At 48.7% G+C, this 21,379-nt stretch overlaps 1 protein-coding gene across 2 annotated transcripts in view; it reads right to left on the reverse strand.

Moving 5' to 3' along the window:
- Positions 1-21,379, reverse strand: part of asmt2 (acetylserotonin O-methyltransferase 2) — a 98,170-nt gene that overhangs the window by 66,380 nt on the left and 10,411 nt on the right. For both annotated transcript variants that reach the window (XM_055865666.1, XM_055865667.1), the window contains exons 3-4: positions 20,922-21,013; positions 20,552-20,726 (exon numbers count right to left, since the gene is read on the reverse strand). In XM_055865666.1, the coding sequence (XP_055721641.1) occupies positions 20,552-20,726; positions 20,922-21,002 (256 nt within the window). In that variant the 5' untranslated portion in view covers positions 21,003-21,013. The remainder of the gene's footprint in view (positions 1-20,551; positions 20,727-20,921; positions 21,014-21,379) is intronic.

The following is a 21,379-nucleotide window of genomic DNA, read 5'->3' on the forward strand; positions in this document are numbered from 1 at the left end:
GTTTATTATGGATCCCCGTTAGTTCCTGCCAAGGCAGCAGCTACTCTTCCTGTGGTTTATTATGGATCCCCATTAGTTCCTGCCAAGGCAGCAGCTACTCTTCCTGGGGTTTATTATGGATCCCCATTAGTTCCTGCCAAGGCAGCAGCTACTCTTCCTGGGGTTTATTATGGATCCCCATTAGTTCCTGCCAAGGCAGCAGAAACTCTTCCTGGGGTTTATTATGGATCCCCATTAGTTCCTGCCAAGGCAGCAGAAACTCTTCCTGGGGTTTATTATGGATCCCCATTAGTTCCTGCCAAGGCAGCAGCTACTCTTCCTGGGGTTTATCATGGATCCCCATTAGTTCCTGCCAAGGCAGCAGAAACTCTTCCTGGGATTTATTATGGATCCCCATTAGTTCCTGCCAAGGCAGCAGCTACTCTTCCTGGGGTTTATTATGGATCCCCATTAGTTCCTGCCAAGGCAGCAGAAACTCTTCCTGGGATTTATTATGGATCCCCATTAGTTCCTGCCAAGGCAGCAGAAACTCTTCCTGGGATTTATTATGGATCCCCATTAGTTCCTGCCAAGGCAGCAGCTACTCTTCCTGGGGTTTATTATGGATCCCCATTAGTTCCTGCCAAGGCAGCAGCTACTCTTCCTGGGGTTTATTATGGATCCCCGTTAGTTCCTGCCAAGGCAGCAGCTACTCTTCCTGGGGTTTATTATGGATCCCCATTAGTTCCTGCCAAGGCAGCAGCTACTCTTCCTGGGATTTATTATGGATCCCCATTAGTTCCTGCCAAGGCAGCAGAAACTCTTCCTGGGATTTATTATGGATCCCCATTAGTTCCTGCCAAGGCAGCAGCTACTCTTCCTGGGGTTTATTATGGATCCCCATTAGTTCCTGCCAAGGCAGCAGCTACTCTTCCTGGGGTTTATTATGGATCCCCGTTAGTTCCTGCCAAGGCAGCAGCTACTCTTCCTGGGGTTTATTATGGATCCCCATTAGTTCCTGCCAAGGCAGCAGCTACTCTTCCTGGGGTTTATTATGGATCCCCATTAGTTCCTGCCAAGGCAGCAGCTACTCTTCCTGGGGTTTATTATGGATCCCCATTAGTTCCTGCCAAGGCAGCAGAAACTCTTCCTGGGATTTATTATGGATCCCCATTAGTTTCTGCCAAGACAGCAGCTACTCTTCCTGGGGTTTATTATGGATCCCCATTAGTTCCTGCCAAGGCAGCAGCTACTCTTCCTGGGATTTATTATGGATCCCCATTAGTTCCTGCCAAGGCAGCAGCTACTCTTCCTGGGGTTTATTATGGATCCCCATTAGTTCCTGCCAAGGCAGCAGCTACTCTTCCTGGGGTTTATTATGGATCCCCGTTAGTTCCTGCCAAGGCAGCTGCTACTCTTCCTGGGGTTTATTATGGATCCCCATTAGTTCCTGCCAAGGCAGCAGCTACTCTTCCTGGGGTTTATTATGGATCCCCATTAGTTCCTGCCAAGGCAGCAGCTACTCTTCCTGGGGTTTATTATGGATCCCCATTAGTTCCTGCCAAGGCAGCAGAAACTCTTCCTGGGATTTATTATGGATCCCCATTAGTTTCTGCCAAGACAGCAGCTACTCTTCCTGGGGTTTATTATGGATCCCCATTAGTTCCTGCCAAGGCAGCAGCTACTCTTCCTGGCGTTTATTATGGATCCCCATTAGTTCCTGCCAAGGCAGCAGAAACTCTTCCTGGGGTTTATTATGGATCCCCATTAGTTCCTGCCAAGGCAGCAGCTACTCTTCCTGGGGTTTATCATGGATCCCCATTAGTTCCTGCCAAGGCAGCAGAAACTCTTCCTGGGATTTATTATGGATCCCCATTAGTTCCTGCCAAGGCAGCAGCTACTCTTCCTGGGGTTTATTATGGATCCCCATTAGTTCCTGCCAAGGCAGCAGCTACTCTTCCTGGGGTTTATTATGGATCCCCATTAGTTCCTGCCAATGCAACAGCTACTCTTCCTGGGGTTTATTATGGATCCCCATTAGTTCCTGCCAAGGCAGCAGAAACTCTTCCTGGGATTTAGTATGGATCCCCATTAGTTCCTGCCAAGACAGCAGCTACTCTTCCTGGGGTTTATTATGGATCCCCATTAGTTCCTGCCAAGGCAGCAGAAACTCTTCCTGGGATTTAGTATGGATCCCCATTAGTTCCTGCCAAGACAGCAGCTACTCTTCCTGGGGTTTATTATGGATCCCCATTAGTTCCTGCCAAGGCAGCAGCTACTCTTCCTGGGGTTTATTATGGATCCCCATTAGTTCCTGCCAAGTTAGCAGAAACTCTTCCTGGGGTTTATCATGGATCCCCATTAGTTCCTGCCAAGGCAGCAGAAACTCTTCCTGGGATTTATTATGGATCCCCATTAGTTCCTGCCAAGGCAGCAGCTACTCTTCCTGGGGTTTATTATGGATCCCCATTAGTTCCTGCCAAGGCAGCAGAAACTCTTCCTGGGATGTATTATGGATCCCCATTAGTTCCTGCCAAGGCAGCAGAAACTCTTCCTGGGATTTATTATGGATCCCCATTAGTTCCTGCCAAGGCAGCAGCTACTCTTCCTGGGGTTTATTATGGATCCCCATTAGTTCCTGCCAAGGCAGCAGAAACTCTTCCTGGGATTTATTATGGATCCCCATTAGTTCCTGCCAAGGCAGCAGAAACTCTTCCTGGGATTTATTATGGATCCCCATTAGTTCCTGCCAAGGTAGCGGCTACTCTTCCTGGGGTTTATTATGGATCCCCATTAGTTCCTGCCAAGGCAGCAGCTACTCTTCCTGGGGTTTATTATGGATCCCCATTAGTTCCTGCCAAGGCAGCAGAAACTCTTCCTGGGATTTATTATGGATCCCCATTAGTTCCTGCCAAGACAGCAGCTACTCTTCCTGGGGTTTATTATGGATCCCCATTAGTTCCTGCCAAGGCAGCAGCTACTCTTCCTGGGGTTTATTATGGATCCCCATTAGTTCCTGCCAAGGCAGCAGAAACTCTTCCTGGGGTTTATTATGGATCCCCATTAGTTCCTGCCAAGGCAGCAGCTACTCTTCCTGGGGTTTATCATGGATCCCCATTAGTTCCTGCCAAGGCAGCAGAAACTCTTCCTGGGATTTATTATGGATCCCCATTAGTACCTGCCAAGGCAGCAGCTACTCTTCCTGGGGTTTATTATGGATCCCCATTAGTTCCTGCCAAGGCAGCAGAAACTCTTCCTGGGATTTATTATGGATCCCCATTAGTTCCTGCCAAGGCAGCAGAAACTCTTCCTGGGGTTTATTATGGATCCCCATTAGTTCCTGCCAAGGCAGCAGCTACTCTTCCTGGGGTTTATCATGGATCCCCATTAGTTCCTGCCAAGGCAGCAGAAACTCTTCCTGGGATTTATTATGGATCCCCATTAGTTCCTGCCAAGGCAGCAGCTACTCTTCCTGGGGTTTATTATGGATCCCCATTAGTTCCTGCCAAGGCAGCAGAAACTCTTCCTGGGATTTATTATGGATCCCCATTAGTTCCTGCCAAGGCAGCAGAAACTCTTCCTGGGATTTATTATGGATCCCCATTAGTTCCTGCCAAGGCAGCAGCTACTCTTCCTGGGGTTTATTATGGATCCCCATTAGTTCCTGCCAAGGCAGCAGCTACTCTTCCTGGGGTTTATTATGGATCCCCGTTAGTTCCTGCCAAGGCAGCAGCTACTCTTCCTGGGGTTTATTATGGATCCCCATTAGTTCCTGCCAAGGCAGCAGCTACTCTTCCTGGGGTTTATTATGGATCCCCATTAGTTCCTGCCAAGGCAGCAGCTACTCTTCCTGGGGTTTATTATGGATCCCCATTAGTTCCTGCCAAGGCAGCAGAAACTCTTCCTGGGGTTTATTATGGATCCCCATTAGTTCCTGCCAAGGTAGCGGCTACTCTTCCTGGGGTTTATTATGGATCCCCATTAGTTCCTGCCAAGGCAGCAGCTTCTCTTCCTGGGGTTTATTATGGATCCCCATTAGTTCCTGCCAATGCAGCAGCTACTCTTCCTGGGGTTTATTATGGATCCCCATTAGTTCCTGCCAAGGCAGCAGCTACTCTTCCTGGGGTTTATTATGGATCCCCATTAGTTCCTGCCAAGGCAGCAGAAACTCTTCCTGGGATTTATTATGGATCCCCATTAGTTCCTGCCAAGACAGCAGCTACTCTTCCTGGGGTTTATTATGGATCCCCATTAGTTCCTGCCAAGGCAGCAGCTACTCTTCCTGGGGTTTATTATGGATCCCCATTAGTTCCTGCCAAGGCAGCAGAAACTCTTCCTGGGGTTTATTATTGATCCCCATTAGTTCCTGCCAAGGCAGCAGCTACTCTTCCTGGGGTTTATCATGGATCCCCATTAGTTCCTGCCAAGGCAGCAGAAACTCTTCCTGGGATTTATTATGGATCCCCATTAGTTCCTGCCAAGTTAGCAGCTACTCTTCCTGGGGTTTATTATGGATCCCCATTAGTTCCTGCCAAGGCAGCAGAAACTCTTCCTGGGATTTATTATGGATCCCCATTAGTTCCTGCCAAGGCAGCAGAAACTCTTCCTGGGATTTATTATGGATCCCCATTAGTTCCTGCCAAGGCAGCAGCTACTCTTCCTGGGGTTTATTATGGATCCCCATTAGTTCCTGCCAAGGCAGCAGCTACTCTTCCTGGGGTTTATTATGGATCCCCATTAGTTCCTGCCAAGGCAGCAGCTACTCTTCCTGGGGTTTATTATGGATCCCCATTAGTTCCTGCCAAGGCAGCAGAAACTCTTCCTGGGATTTATTATGGATCCCCATTAGTTCCTGCCAAGGCAGCAGAAACTCTTCCTGGGATTTATTATGGATCCCCATTAGTTCCTGCCAAGGTAGCGGCTACTCTTCCTGGGGTTTATTATGGATCCCCATTAGTTCCTGCCAAGGCAGCAGCTACTCTTCCTGGGGTTTATTATGGATCCCCATTAGTTCCTGCCAAGGCAGCAGAAACTCTTCCTGGGATTTATTATGGATCCCCATTAGTTCCTGCCAAGACAGCAGCTACTCTTCCTGGGGTTTATTATGGATCCCCATTAGTTCCTGCCAAGGCAGCAGCTACTCTTCCTGGGGTTTATTATGGATCCCCATTAGTTCCTGCCAAGGCAGCAGAAACTCTTCCTGGGGTTTATTATGGATCCCCATTAGTTCCTGCCAAGGCAGCAGCTACTCTTCCTGGGGTTTATCATGGATCCCCATTAGTTCCTGCCAAGGCAGCAGAAACTCTTCCTGGGATTTATTATGGATCCCCATTAGTACCTGCCAAGGCAGCAGCTACTCTTCCTGGGGTTTATTATGGATCCCCATTAGTTCCTGCCAAGGCAGCAGAAACTCTTCCTGGGATTTATTATGGATCCCCATTAGTTCCTGCCAAGGCAGCAGAAACTCTTCCTGGGGTTTATTATGGATCCCCATTAGTTCCTGCCAAGGCAGCAGCTACTCTTCCTGGGGTTTATCATGGATCCCCATTAGTTCCTGCCAAGGCAGCAGAAACTCTTCCTGGGATTTATTATGGATCCCCATTAGTTCCTGCCAAGGCAGCAGCTACTCTTCCTGGGGTTTATTATGGATCCCCATTAGTTCCTGCCAAGGCAGCAGAAACTCTTCCTGGGATTTATTATGGATCCCCATTAGTTCCTGCCAAGGCAGCAGAAACTCTTCCTGGGATTTATTATGGATCCCCATTAGTTCCTGCCAAGGCAGCAGCTACTCTTCCTGGGGTTTATTATGGATCCCCATTAGTTCCTGCCAAGGCAGCAGCTACTCTTCCTGGGGTTTATTATGGATCCCCGTTAGTTCCTGCCAAGGCAGCAGCTACTCTTCCTGGGGTTTATTATGGATCCCCATTAGTTCCTGCCAAGGCAGCAGCTACTCTTCCTGGGGTTTATTATGGATCCCCATTAGTTCCTGCCAAGGCAGCAGCTACTCTTCCTGGGGTTTATTATGGATCCCCATTAGTTCCTGCCAAGGCAGCAGAAACTCTTCCTGGGGTTTATTATGGATCCCCATTAGTTCCTGCCAAGGTAGCGGCTACTCTTCCTGGGGTTTATTATGGATCCCCATTAGTTCCTGCCAAGGCAGCAGCTTCTCTTCCTGGGGTTTATTATGGATCCCCATTAGTTCCTGCCAATGCAGCAGCTACTCTTCCTGGGGTTTATTATGGATCCCCATTAGTTCCTGCCAAGGCAGCAGCTACTCTTCCTGGGGTTTATTATGGATCCCCATTAGTTCCTGCCAAGGCAGCAGAAACTCTTCCTGGGATTTATTATGGATCCCCATTAGTTCCTGCCAAGACAGCAGCTACTCTTCCTGGGGTTTATTATGGATCCCCATTAGTTCCTGCCAAGGCAGCAGCTACTCTTCCTGGGGTTTATTATGGATCCCCATTAGTTCCTGCCAAGGCAGCAGAAACTCTTCCTGGGGTTTATTATGGATCCCCATTAGTTCCTGCCAAGGCAGCAGCTACTCTTCCTGGGGTTTATTATGGATCCCCATTAGTTCCTGCCAAGGCAGCAGAAACTCTTCCTGGGATTTATTATGGATCCCCATTAGTTCCTGCCAAGGCAGCAGAAACTCTTCCTGTGATTTATTATGGATCCCCATTAGTTCCTGCCAAGGCAGCAGCTACTCTTCCTGGGGTTTATTATGGATCCCCATTAGTTCCTGCCAAGGCAGCAGCTACTCTTCCTGGGGTTTATTATGGATCCCCGTTAGTTCCTGCCAAGGCAGCAGCTACTCTTCCTGGGGTTTATTATGGATCCCCATTAGTTCCTGCCAAGGCAGCAGCTACTCTTCCTGGGGTTTATTATGGATCCCCATTAGTTCCTGCCAAGGCAGCAGCTACTCTTCCTGGGGTTTATTATGGATCCCCATTAGTTCCTGCCAAGGCAGCAGAAACTCTTCCTGGGGTTTATTATGGATCCCCATTAGTTCCTGCCAAGGCAGCAGAAACTCTTCCTGGGGTTTATTATGGATCCCCATTAGTTCCTGCCAAGGCAGCAGCTACTCTTCCTGGGGTTTATCATGGATCCCCATTAGTTCCTGCCAAGGCAGCAGAAACTCTTCCTGGGATTTATTATGGATCCCCATTAGTTCCTGCCAAGGCAGCAGCTACTCTTCCTGGGGTTTATTATGGATCCCCATTAGTTCCTGCCAAGGCAGCAGAAACTCTTCCTGGGATTTATTATGGATCCCCATTAGTTCCTGCCAAGGCAGCAGAAACTCTTCCTGGGATTTATTATGGATCCCCATTAGTTCCTGCCAAGGCAGCAGCTACTCTTCCTGGGGTTTATTATGGATCCCCATTAGTTCCTGCCAAGGCAGCAGCTACTCTTCCTGGGGTTTATTATGGATCCCCATTAGTTCCTGAAAAGGGAGCAGCTTCTCTTCCAGGAGTTTATTATGGATACCCATTAGTTCCTGCCAATGCAGCAGCTACTCTTCCTGGGGTTTATTATGGATCCCCATTAGTTCCTGCCAAGGCAGCAGCTACTCTTCCTGGGGTTTATTATGGATCCCCATTAGTTCCTGCCAAGGCAGCAGAAACTCTTCCTGGGATTTATTATGGATCCCCATTAGTTCCTGCCAAGACAGCAGCTACTCTTCCTGGGGTTTATTATGGATCCCCATTAGTTCCTGCCAAGGCAGCAGCTACTCTTCCTGGGGTTTATTATGGATCCCCATTAGTTCCTGCCAAGGCAGCAGAAACTCTTCCTGGGGTTTATTATGGATCCCCATTAGTTCCTGCCAAGGCAGCAGCTACTCTTCCTGGGGTTTATCATGGATCCCCATTAGTTCCTGCCAAGGCAGCAGAAACTCTTCCTGGGATTTATTATGGATCCCCATTAGTTCCTGCCAAGTTAGCAGCTACTCTTCCTGGGGTTTATTATGGATCCCCATTAGTTCCTGCCAAGGCAGCAGAAACTCTTCCTGGGATTTATTATGGATCCCCATTAGTTCCTGCCAAGGCAGCAGAAACTCTTCCTGGGATTTATTATGGATCCCCATTAGTTCCTGCCAAGGCAGCAGCTACTCTTCCTGGGGTTTATTATGGATCCCCATTAGTTCCTGCCAAGGCAGCAGCTACTCTTCCTGGGGTTTATTATGGATCCCCGTTAGTTCCTGCCAAGGCAGCAGCTACTCTTCCTGGGGTTTATTATGGATCCCCATTAGTTCCTGCCAAGGCAGCAGCTACTCTTCCTGGGGTTTATTATGGATCCCCATTAGTTCCTGCCAAGGCAGCAGCTACTCTTCCTGGGGTTTATTATGGATCCCCATTAGTTCCTGCCAAGGCAGCAGAAACTCTTCCTGGGGTTTATTATGGATCCCCATTAGTTCCTGCCAAGGCAGCAGAAACTCTTCCTGGGGTTTATTATGGATCCCCATTAGTTCCTGCCAAGGCAGCAGCTACTCTTCCTGGGGTTTATCATGGATCCCCATTAGTTCCTGCCAAGGCAGCAGAAACTCTTCCTGGGATTTATTATGGATCCCCATTAGTTCCTGCCAAGGCAGCAGCTACTCTTCCTGGGGTTTATTATGGATCCCCATTAGTTCCTGCCAAGGCAGCAGAAACTCTTCCTGGGATTTATTATGGATCCCCATTAGTTCCTGCCAAGGCAGCAGAAACTCTTCCTGGGATTTATTATGGATCCCCATTAGTTCCTGCCAAGGCAGCAGCTACTCTTCCTGGGGTTTATTATGGATCCCCATTAGTTCCTGCCAAGGCAGCAGCTACTCTTCCTGGGGTTTATTATGGATCCCCGTTAGTTCCTGCCAAGGCAGCAGCTACTCTTCCTGGGGTTTATTATGGATCCCCATTAGTTCCTGCCAAGGCAGCAGCTACTCTTCCTGGGGTTTATTATGGATCCCCATTAGTTCCTGCCAAGGCAGCAGCTACTCTTCCTGGGGTTTATTATGGATCCCCATTAGTTCCTGCCAAGGCAGCAGAAACTCTTCCTGGGATTTATTATGGATCCCCATTAGTTTCTGCCAAGACAGCAGCTACTCTTCCTGGGGTTTATTATGGATCCCCATTAGTTCCTGCCAAGGCAGCAGCTACTCTTCCTGGGATTTATTATGGATCCCCATTAGTTCCTGCCAAGGCAGCAGCTACTCTTCCTGGGGTTTATTATGGATCCCCATTAGTTCCTGCCAAGGCAGCAGCTACTCTTCCTGGGGTTTATTATGGATCCCCGTTAGTTCCTGCCAAGGCAGCAGCTACTCTTCCTGGGGTTTATTATGGATCCCCATTAGTTCCTGCCAAGGCAGCAGCTACTCTTCCTGGGGTTTATTATGGATCCCCATTAGTTCCTGCCAAGGCAGCAGCTACTCTTCCTGGGGTTTATTATGGATCCCCATTAGTTCCTGCCAAGGCAGCAGAAACTCTTCCTGGGATTTATTATGGATCCCCATTAGTTTCTGCCAAGACAGCAGCTACTCTTCCTGTTGTTTATTATGGATCCCCATTAGTTCCTGCCAAGGCAGCAGCTACTCTTCCTGGGGTTTATTATGGATCCCCATTAGTTCCTGCCAAGGCAGCAGAAACTCTTCCTGGGGTTTATTATGGATCCCCATTAGTTCCTGCCAAGGCAGCAGCTACTCTTCCTGGGGTTTATCATGGATCCCCATTAGTTCCTGCCAAGGCAGCAGAAACTCTTCCTGGGATTTATTATGGATCCCCATTAGTTCCTGCCAAGGCAGCAGCTACTCTTCCTGGGGTTTATTATGGATCCCCATTAGTTCCTGCCAAGGCAGCAGCTACTCTTCCTGGGGTTTATTATGGATCCCCATTAGTTCCTGCCAATGCAACAGCTACTCTTCCTGGGGTTTATTATGGATCCCCATTAGTTCCTGCCAAGGCAGCAGAAACTCTTCCTGGGATTTAGTATGGATCCCCATTAGTTCCTGCCAAGACAGCAGCTACTCTTCCTGGGGTTTATTATGGATCCCCATTAGTTCCTGCCAAGGCAGCAGCTACTCTTCCTGGGGTTTATTATGGATCCCCATTAGTTCCTGCCAAGGCAGCAGAAACTCTTCCTGGGGTTTATCATGGATCCCCATTAGTTCCTGCCAAGGCAGCAGAAACTCTTCCTGGGATTTATTATGGATCCCCATTAGTTCCTGCCAAGGCAGCAGCTACTCTTCCTGGGGTTTATTATGGATCCCCATTAGTTCCTGCCAAGGCAGCAGAAACTCTTCCTGGGATGTATTATGGATCCCCATTAGTTCCTGCCAAGGCAGCAGAAACTCTTCCTGGGATTTATTATGGATCCCCATTAGTTCCTGCCAAGGCAGCAGCTACTCTTCCTGGGGTTTATTATGGATCCCCATTAGTTCCTGCCAAGGCAGCAGAAACTCTTCCTGGGATTTATTATGGATCCCCATTAGTTCCTGCCAAGGCAGCAGAAACTCTTCCTGGGATTTATTATGGATCCCCATTAGTTCCTGCCAAGGCAGCAGCTACTCTTCCTGGGGTTTATTATGGATCCCCATTAGTTCCTGCCAAGGCAGCAGCTACTCTTCCTGGGGTTTATTATGGATCCCCGTTAGTTCCTGCCAAGGCAGCAGCTACTCTTCCTGGGGTTTATTATGGATCCCCATTAGTTCCTGCCAAGGCAGCAGCTACTCTTCCTGGGGTTTATTATGGATCCCCATTAGTTCCTGCCAAGGCAGCAGCTACTCTTCCTGGGGTTTATTATGGATCCCCATTAGTTCCTGCCAAGGCAGCAGAAACTCTTCCTGGGATTTATTATGGATCCCCATTAGTTTCTGCCAAGACAGCAGCTACTCTTCCTGGGGTTTATTATGGATCCCCATTAGTTCCTGCCAAGGCAGCAGCTACTCTTCCTGGGATTTATTATGGATCCCCATTAGTTCCTGCCAAGGCAGCAGCTACTCTTCCTGGGGTTTATTATGGATCCCCGTTAGTTCCTGCCAAGGCAGCAGCTACTCTTCCTGGGGTTTATTATGGATCCCCGTTAGTTCCTGCCAAGGCAGCAGCTACTCTTCCTGGGGTTTATTATGGATCCCCATTAGTTCCTGCCAAGGCAGCAGCTACTCTTCCTGGGGTTTATTATGGATCCCCATTAGTTCCTGCCAAGGCAGCAGCTACTCTTCCTGGGGTTTATTATGGATCCCCATTAGTTCCTGCCAAGGCAGCAGAAACTCTTCCTGGGATTTATTATGGATCCCCATTAGTTTCTGCCAAGACAGCAGCTACTCTTCCTGGGGTTTATTATGGATCCCCATTAGTTCCTGCCAAGGCAGCAGCTACTCTTCCTGGGGTTTATTATGGATCCCCATTAGTTCCTGCCAAGGCAGCAGAAACTCTTCCTGGGGTTTATTATGGATCCCCATTAGTTCCTGCCAAGGCAGCAGCTACTCTTCCTGGGGTTTATCATGGATCCCCATTAGTTCCTGCCAAGGCAGCAGAAACTCTTCCTGGGATTTATTATGGATCCCCATTAGTTCCTGCCAAGGCAGCAGCTACTCTTCCTGGGGTTTATTATGGATCCCCATTAGTTCCTGCCAAGGCAGCAGCTACTCTTCCTGGGGTTTATTATGGATCCCCATTAGTTCCTGCCAATGCAACAGCTACTCTTCCTGGGGTTTATTATGGATCCCCATTAGTTCCTGCCAAGGCAGCAGAAACTCTTCCTGGGATTTAGTATGGATCCCCATTAGTTCCTGCCAAGACAGCAGCTACTCTTCCTGGGGTTTATTATGGATCCCCATTAGTTCCTGCCAAGGCAGCAGCTACTCTTCCTGGGGTTTATTATGGATCCCCATTAGTTCCTGCCAAGGCAGCAGAAACTCTTCCTGGGGTTTATCATGGATCCCCATTAGTTCCTGCCAAGGCAGCAGAAACTCTTCCTGGGATTTATTATGGATCCCCATTAGTTCCTGCCAAGGCAGCAGCTACTCTTCCTGGGGTTTATTATGGATCCCCATTAGTTCCTGCCAAGGCAGCAGAAACTCTTCCTGGGATGTATTATGGATCCCCATTAGTTCCTGCCAAGGCAGCAGAAACTCTTCCTGGGATTTATTATGGATCCCCATTAGTTCCTGCCAATGCAACAGCTACTCTTCCTGGGGTTTATTATGGATCCCCATTAGTTCCTGCCAAGGCAGCAGCTTCTCTTCCTGGGGTTTATCATGGATCCCCATTAGTTCCTGCCAAGGCAGCAGAAACTCTTCCTGGGATTTATTATGGATCCCCATTAGTTCCTGCCAAGGCAGCAGCTACTCTTCCTGGGGTTTATTATGGATCCCCATTAGTTCCTGCCAAGGCAGCAGAAACTCTTCCTGGGATTTATTATGGATCCCCATTAGTTCCTGCCAAGGCAGCAGCTACTCTTCCTGGGGTTTATTATGGATCCCCATTAGTTCCTGCCAAGGCAGCAGCTACTCTTCCTGGGGTTTATTATGGATCCCCATTAGTTCCTGCCAAGGCAGCAGAAACTCTTCCTGGGATTTATTATGGATCCCCATTAGTTTCTGCCAAGACAGCAGCTACTCTTCCTGGGGTTTATTATGGATCCCCATTAGTTCCTGCCAAGGCAGCAGCTACTCTTCCTGGGATTTATTATGGATCCCCATTAGTTCCTGCCAAGGCAGCAGCTACTCTTCCTGGGGTTTATTATGGATCCCCATTAGTTCCTGCCAAGGCAGCAGCTACTCTTCCTGGGGTTTATTATGGATCCCCGTTAGTTCCTGCCAAGGCAGCAGCTACTCTTCCTGGGGTTTATTATGGATCCCCATTAGTTCCTGCCAAGGCAGCAGCTACTCTTCCTGGGGTTTATTATGGATCCCCATTAGTTCCTGCCAAGGCAGCAGCTACTCTTCCTGGGGTTTATTATGGATCCCCATTAGTTCCTGCCAAGGCAGCAGAAACTCTTCTTGGGATTTATTATGGATCCCCATTAGTTTCTGCCAAGACAGCAGCTACTCTTCCTGGGGTTTATTATGGATCCCCATTAGTTCCTGCCAAGGCAGCAGCTACTCTTCCTGGGGTTTATTATGGATCCCCATTAGTTCCTGCCAAGGCAGCAGAAACTCTTCCTGGGGTTTATTATGGATCCCCATTAGTTCCTGCCAAGGCAGCAGCTACTCTTCCTGGGGTTTATCATGGATCCCCATTAGTTCCTGCCAAGGCAGCAGAAACTCTTCCTGGGATTTATTATGGATCCCCATTAGTTCCTGCCAAGGCAGCAGCTACTCTTCCTGGGGTTTATTATGGATCCCCATTAGTTCCTGCCAAGGCAGCAGCTACTCTTCCTGGGGTTTATTATGGATCCCCATTAGTTCCTGCCAATGCAACAGCTACTCTTCCTGGGGTTTATTATGGATCCCCATTAGTTCCTGCCAAGGCAGCAGAAACTCTTCCTGGGATTTAGTATGGATCCCCATTAGTTCCTGCCAAGACAGCAGCTACTCTTCCTGGGGTTTATTATGGATCCCCATTAGTTCCTGCCAAGGCAGCAGCTACTCTTCCTGGGGTTTATTATGGATCCCCATTAGTTCCTGCCAAGGCAGCAGAAACTCTTCCTGGGGTTTATCATGGATCCCCATTAGTTCCTGCCAAGGCAGCAGAAACTCTTCCTGGGATTTATTATGGATCCCCATTAGTTCCTGCCAAGGCAGCAGCTACTCTTCCTGGGGTTTATTATGGATCCCCATTAGTTCCTGCCAAGGCAGCAGAAACTCTTCCTGGGATGTATTATGGATCCCCATTAGTTCCTGCCAAGGCAGCAGAAACTCTTCCTGGGATTTATTATGGATCCCCATTAGTTCCTGCCAATGCAACAGCTACTCTTCCTGGGGTTTATTATGGATCCCCATTAGTTCCTGCCAAGGCAGCAGCTTCTCTTCCTGGGGTTTATCATGGATCCCCATTAGTTCCTGCCAAGGCAGCAGAAACTCTTCCTGGGATTTATTATGGATCCCCATTAGTTCCTGCCAAGGCAGCAGCTACTCTTCCTGGGGTTTATTATGGATCCCCATTAGTTCCTGCCAAGGCAGCAGAAACTCTTCCTGGGATTTATTATGGATCCCCATTAGTTCCTGCCAAGGCAGCAGAAACTCTTCCTGGGATTTATTATGGATCCCCATTAGTTCCTGCCAAGGCAGCAGCTACTCTTCCTGGGGTTTATTATGGATCCCCATTAGTTCCTGCCAAGGCAGCAGCTACTCTTCCTGGGGTTTATTATGGATCCCCGTTAGTTCCTGCCAAGGCAGCAGCTACTCTTCCTGGGGTTTATTATGGATCCCCATTAGTTCCTGCCAAGGCAGCAGCTACTCTTCCTGGGGTTTATTATGGATCCCCATTAGTTCCTGCCAAGGCAGCAGCTACTCTTCCTGGGGTTTATTATGGATCCCCATTAGTTCCTGCCAAGGCAGCAGAAACTCTTCCTGGGATTTATTATGGATCCCCATTAGTTTCTGCCAAGACAGCAGCTACTCTTCCTGGGGTTTATTATGGATCCCCATTAGTTCCTGCCAAGGCAGCAGCTACTCTTCCTGGGATTTATTATGGATCCCCATTAGTTCCTGCCAAGGCAGCAGCTACTCTTCCTGGGGTTTATTATGGATCCCCATTAGTTCCTGCCAAGGCAGCAGCTACTCTTCCTGGGGTTTATTATGGATCCCCGTTAGTTCCTGCCAAGGCAGCAGCTACTCTTCCTGGGGTTTATTATGGATCCCCATTAGTTCCTGCCAAGGCAGCAGCTACTCTTCCTGGGGTTTATTATGGATCCCCATTAGTTCCTGCCAAGGCAGCAGCTACTCTTCCTGGGGTTTATTATGGATCCCCATTAGTTCCTGCCAAGGCAGCAGAAACTCTTCCTGGGATTTATTATGGATCCCCATTAGTTTCTGCCAAGACAGCAGCTACTCTTCCTGTTGTTTATTATGGATCCCCATTAGTTCCTGCCAAGGCAGCAGCTACTCTTCCTGGGGTTTATTATGGATCCCCATTAGTTCCTGCCAAGGCAGCAGAAACTCTTCCTGGGGTTTATTATGGATCCCCATTAGTTCCTGCCAAGGCAGCAGCTACTCTTCCTGGGGTTTATCATGGATCCCCATTAGTTCCTGCCAAGGCAGCAGAAACTCTTCCTGGGATTTATTATGGATCCCCATTAGTTCCTGCCAAGGCAGCAGCTACTCTTCCTGGGGTTTATTATGGATCCCCATTAGTTCCTGCCAAGGCAGCAGCTACTCTTCCTGGGGTTTATTATGGATCCCCATTAGTTCCTGCCAATGCAACAGCTACTCTTCCTGGGGTTTATTATGGATCCCCATTAGTTCCTGCCAAGGCAGCAGAAACTCTTCCTGGGATTTAGTATGGATCCCCATTAGTTCCTGCCAAGACAGCAGCTACTCTTCCTGGGGTTTATTATGGATCCCCATTAGTTCCTGCCAAGGCAGCAGCTACTCTTCCTGGGGTTTATTATGGATCCCCATTAGTTCCTGCCAAGGCAGCAGAAACTCTTCCTGGGGTTTATCATGGATCCCCATTAGTTCCTGCCAAGGCAGCAGAAACTCTTCCTGGGATTTATTATGGATCCCCATTAGTTCCTGCCAAGGCAGCAGCTACTCTTCCTGGGGTTTATTATGGATCCCCATTAGTTCCTGCCAAGGCAGCAGAAACTCTTCCTGGGATGTATTATGGATCCCCATTAGTTCCTGCCAAGGCAGCAGAAACTCTTCCTGGGATTTATTATGGATCCCCATTAGTTCCTGCCAAGGCAGCAGCTACTCTTCCTGGGGTTTATTATGGATCCCCATTAGTTCCTGCCAAGGCAGCAGAAACTCTTCCTGGGATTTATTATGGATCCCCATTAGTTCCTGCCAAGGCAGCAGAAACTCTTCCTGGGATTTATTATGGATCCCCATTAGTTCCTGCCAAGGCAGCAGCTACTCTTCCTGGGGTTTATTATGGATCCCCATTAGTTCCTGCCAAGGCAGCAGCTACTCTTCCTGGGGTTTATTATGGATCCCCGTTAGTTCCTGCCAAGGCAGCAGCTACTCTTCCTGGGGTTTATTATGGATCCCCATTAGTTCCTGCCAAGGCAGCAGCTACTCTTCCTGGGGTTTATTATGGATCCCCATTAGTTCCTGCCAAGGCAGCAGCTACTCTTCCTGGGGTTTATTATGGATCCCCATTAGTTCCTGCCAAGGCAGCAGAAACTCTTCCTGGGATTTATTATGGATCCCCATTAGTTTCTGCCAAGACAGCAGCTACTCTTCCTGGGGTTTATTATGGATCCCCATTAGTTCCTGCCAAGGCAGCAGCTACTCTTCCTGGGATTTATTATGGATCCCCATTAGTTCCTGCCAAGGCAGCAGCTACTCTTCCTGGGGTTTATTATGGATCCCCGTTAGTTCCTGCCAAGGCAGCAGCTACTCTTCCTGGGGTTTATTATGGATCCCCGTTAGTTCCTGCCAAGGCAGCAGCTACTCTTCCTGGGGTTTATTATGGATCCCCATTAGTTCCTGCCAAGGCAGCAGCTACTCTTCCTGGGGTTTATTATGGATCCCCATTAGTTCCTGCCAAGGCAGCAGCTACTCTTCCTGGGGTTTATTATGGATCCCCATTAGTTCCTGCCAAGGCAGCAGAAACTCTTCCTGGGATTTATTATGGATCCCCATTAGTTTCTGCCAAGACAGCAGCTACTCTTCCTGGGGTTTATTATGGATCCCCATTAGTTCCTGCCAAGGCAGCAGCTACTCTTCCTGGGGTTTATTATGGATCCCCATTAGTTCCTGCCAAGGCAGCAGAAACTCTTCCTGGGGTTTATTATGGATCCCCATTAGTTCCTGCCAAGGCAGCAGCTACTCTTCCTGGGGTTTATCATGGATCCCCATTAGTTCCTGCCAAGGCAGCAGAAACTCTTCCTGGGATTTATTATGGATCCCCATTAGTTCCTGCCAAGGCAGCAGCTACTCTTCCTGGGGTTTATTATGGATCCCCATTAGTTCCTGCCAAGGCAGCAGCTACTCTTCCTGGGGTTTATTATGGATCCCCATTAGTTCCTGCCAATGCAACAGCTACTCTTCCTGGGGTTTATTATGGATCCCCATTAGTTCCTGCCAAGGCAGCAGAAACTCTTCCTGGGATTTAGTATGGATCCCCATTAGTTCCTGCCAAGACAGTAGCTACTCTTCCTGGGGTTTATTATGGATCCCCATTAGTTCCTGCCAAGGCAGCAGCTACTCTTCCTGGGGTTTATTATGGATCCCCATTAGTTCCTGCCAGGGCAGCAGAAACTCTTCCTGGGGTTTATCATGGATCCCCATTAGTTCCTGCCAAGGCAGCAGAAACTCTTCCTGGGATTTATTATGGATCCCCATTAGTTCCTGCCAAGGCAGCAGCTACTCTTCCTGGGGTTTATTATGGATCCCCATTAGTTCCTGCCAAGGCAGCAGAAACTCTTCCTGGGATGTATTATGGATCCCCATTAGTTCCTGCCAAGGCAGCAGAAACTCTTCCTGGGATTTATTATGGATCCCCATTAGTTCCTGCCAATGCAACAGCTACTCTTCCTGGGGTTTATTATGGATCCCCATTAGTTCCTGCCAAGGCAGCAGCTTCTCTTCCTGGGGTTTATCATGGATCCCCATTAGTTCCTGCCAAGGCAGCAGAAACTCTTCCTGGGATTTATTATGGATCCCCATTAGTTCCTGCCAAGGCAGCAGCTACTCTTCCTGGGGTTTATTATGGATCCCCATTAGTTCCTGCCAAGGCAGCAGAAACTCTTCCTGGGATTTATTATGGATCCCCATTAGTTCCTGCCAAGGCAGCAGCTACTCTTCCTGGGGTTTATTATGGATCCCCATTAGTTCCTGCCAAGGCAGCAGCTACTCTTCCTGGGGTTTATTATGGATCCCCATTAGTTCCTGCCAAGGCAGCAGCTACTCTTCCTGGGGTTTATTATGGATCCCCATTAGTTCCTGCCAAGGCAGCAGAAACTCTTCTTGGGATTTATTATGGATCCCCATTAGTTTCTGCCAAGACAGCAGCTACTCTTCCTGGGGTTTATTATGGATCCCCATTAGTTCCTGCCAAGGCAGCAGCTACTCTTCCTGGGGTTTATTATGGATCCCCATTAGTTCCTGCCAAGGCAGCAGAAACTCTTCCTGGGGTTTATTATGGATCCCCATTAGTTCCTGCCAAGGCAGCAGCTACTCTTCCTGGGGTTTATCATGGATCCCCATTAGTTCCTGCCAAGGCAGCAGAAACTCTTCCTGGGATTTATTATGGATCCCCATTAGTTCCTGCCAAGGCAGCAGCTACTCTTCCTGGGGTTTATTATGGATCCCCATTAGTTCCTGCCAAGGCAGCAGCTACTCTTCCTGGGGTTTATTATGGATCCCCATTAGTTCCTGCCAAGGCAGCAGAAACTCTTCCTGGGGTTTATTATGGATCCCCATTAGTTCCTGCCAAGGCAGCAGCTACTCTTCCTGGGGTTTATTATGGATCCCCATTAGTTCCTGCCAAGGCAGCAGCTACTCTTCCTGGGGTTTATTATGGATCCCCATTAGTTCCTGCCAATGCAACAGCTACTCTTCCTGGGGTTTATTATGGATCCCCATTAGTTCCTGCCAAGGCAGCAGAAACTCTTCCTGGGATTTAGTATGGATCCCCATTAGTTCCTGCCAAGACAGCAGCTACTCTTCCTGGGGTTTATTATGGATCCCCATTAGTTCCTGCCAAGGCAGCAGCTACTCTTCCTGGGGTTTATTATGGATCCCCATTAGTTCCTGCCAAGGCAGCAGAAACTCTTCCTGGGGTTTATCATGGATCCCCATTAGTTCCTGCCAAGGCAGCAGAAACTCTTCCTGGGATTTATTATGGATCCCCATTAGTTCCTGCCAAGGCAGCAGCTACTCTTCCTGGGGTTTATTATGGATCCCCATTAGTTCCTGCCAAGGCAGCAGAAACTCTTCCTGGGATTTATTATGGATCCCCATTAGTTCCTGCCAATGCAACAGCTACTCTTCCTGGGGTTTATTATGGATCCCCATTAGTTCCTGCCAAGGCAGCAGCTTCTCTTCCTGGGGTTTATCATGGATCCCCATTAGTTCCTGCCAAGGCAGCAGAAACTCTTCCTGGGATTTATTATGGATCCCCATTAGTTCCTGCCAAGGCAGCAGCTACTCTTCCTGGGGTTTATTATGGATCCCCATTAGTTCCTGCCAAGGCAGCAGAAACTCTTCCTGGGATTTATTATGGATCCCCATTAGTTCCTGCCAAGGCAGCAGCTACTCTTCAAAATTAAGGCAGTTCTAAACAATTAAAAACATTACATTACATTCACAACAGATTTCACAACAAATCAAGGGTGTGCCCTCAGTTCACTACTCTACAACCACATATTTACAATACAAAATCCATGTGTACATGTGTGTAATGATGCAGAAAAACGAATCCATACTTTTGTCACTTCTAGGTTAGACTACTGCAATGCTCTACTTTCCGGCTACCCGGATAAAGCACTAAATAAACTTCAGTTAGTGCTAAACACGGCTGCTAGAATCCTGACTAGAACCCCAAAATGTGATCATATTACTCCAGTGCTAGCCTCTCTACACTGACTTCCTGTTAAGGCTAGGGCTGATTTACAGTTAACCTACAAAGCATTACATGGGCTCGCTGCTACCTATCTCTCCGATTTAGTTTTGCGCCCCCTCGGGTTCGTGCGCTGGAGATCTTCGTGGGCTATACTCAGCCTTGTCTCAGGGTAGTAGGTTGGTCTGTTGATATCACTCTAGTGGTGTGGGGGCTGTGCTTTGGCAAAGTGGGTGGAGTTATATCCTATATCTCCCTCTCACCCTCCCAGAGGACCTGAGCCCTAGGACCATGCCTCAGGAGAACTTGGCCTAATGACTCCTAGCTGTCCCCAGTCCACCTGGTCGTGCTGCTGCTCCAGTTTCAACTGTTCTGCCTGCGGCTATGGAACCCTGACCTGTTCACCGGATGTGCTACCTTGTCCCAGAACTGCTGTTTTCGACTCTCTCGCTCTCTCTCTCAACTGCACCTGCTGTCTCGACCTCTGAATGCTCGGCTATGAAAAGCCAACTGACATTTACTCCAAGGTACTGACCTGTTGCACCGTCTACAACCTTGCAGGTAATCAATGAACATTTGAACATCTTGAAGAACAATCTGGTGTTAATGGCCATGTACTCTTATAATCTCCACCCAGCAGAGCTAGAAGAGGACTGGCCACCCCTCAGAGCCTGGTTCCTCTCTAGGTTTCTTCCTAGGTTCTGGCCTTCCTAGGGAGTTTATCCTAGCCACCGTGCTTCTACACCTGCATTGCTTGCTGTTTGGGGTTTTAGGCTGGGTTTCTGTACAGCACTTTGTGACATCTGCTGATGTAAAAAGGGCTTTATAAAATACATTTGATTGATTGATTAAATGTGATTGTATAGTGTGAATGTTCTAATGTATGTATGCGTGTCTGTGTTAGTGGTAAGGTGTAAGCGGTTCACCTGTCCCGTCTATCTGCTCCACCTCCAGGATGTCGACTCCCACCAGTACGTCCAGAAGGCGTTCAATCCCGTCCACGCTGGCGCCCAGCTCCTGGGCCACGAGCTCCGCAGACAGAGGCTTCTGGGACAGCAGCAGGAGGTCAAAAACCCCCAACTCACAGGCTGAGAAGATAACCTGATAGGAGGGGCAACAGTCAGGGTCAGGGGTCAGAGGACTCTTGCAGTCTGACAGCATCTTTTGGTGTTTACATAATGTCATTTTGTCAGATCTAAACTACATATCTGTACATTACGTTGTATTTCCAGTGGTTTTGTACCATAGGTCAGGGGATGTCAATCTACATGATAAAGACATATTATAAAGTCCAACCTTTGAGACTCTGAATCCATTGAAATACTCCAGCAGTTTAAAGGGGTAGTCCAGTTCGCTCTGGGACAGATGTTCTGCCATGATATTGAGTCCTGATGGGGGAGGAGAGTGGGATGGAGGGGGACAGGAGAGAGGAAGGCATTACAGTGGGGGATAGGAGAGAGAAAGGCATCACAGTGGGGGACAGGAGAGAGAAAGGCATCACAGTGGGGGACAGGATAGAGAAAGGCATCACAGTGGGGGACAGGATAGAGAAAGGCATCACAGTGGGGGACAGGAGAGAGAAAGGAATCACAGTGGGGGACAGGAAGAGAGAAAGGCATCACAGTGGGGGGGGGGGGGGGAATAGGAGAGAGAAAGGCATCACAGTGGGGGGGGGGGGAATAGGAGAGAGAAAGGCATCACAGTGGGGGGGGGGATAGGAGAGAGAAAGGCATCACAGTGGGGGGGGGGGATAG

The sequence above is a fragment of the Salvelinus fontinalis genome, chromosome 16 (assembly GCF_029448725.1).
Source record: "Salvelinus fontinalis isolate EN_2023a chromosome 16, ASM2944872v1, whole genome shotgun sequence".
Lineage (NCBI taxonomy): Eukaryota > Metazoa > Chordata > Actinopteri > Salmoniformes > Salmonidae > Salvelinus > Salvelinus fontinalis.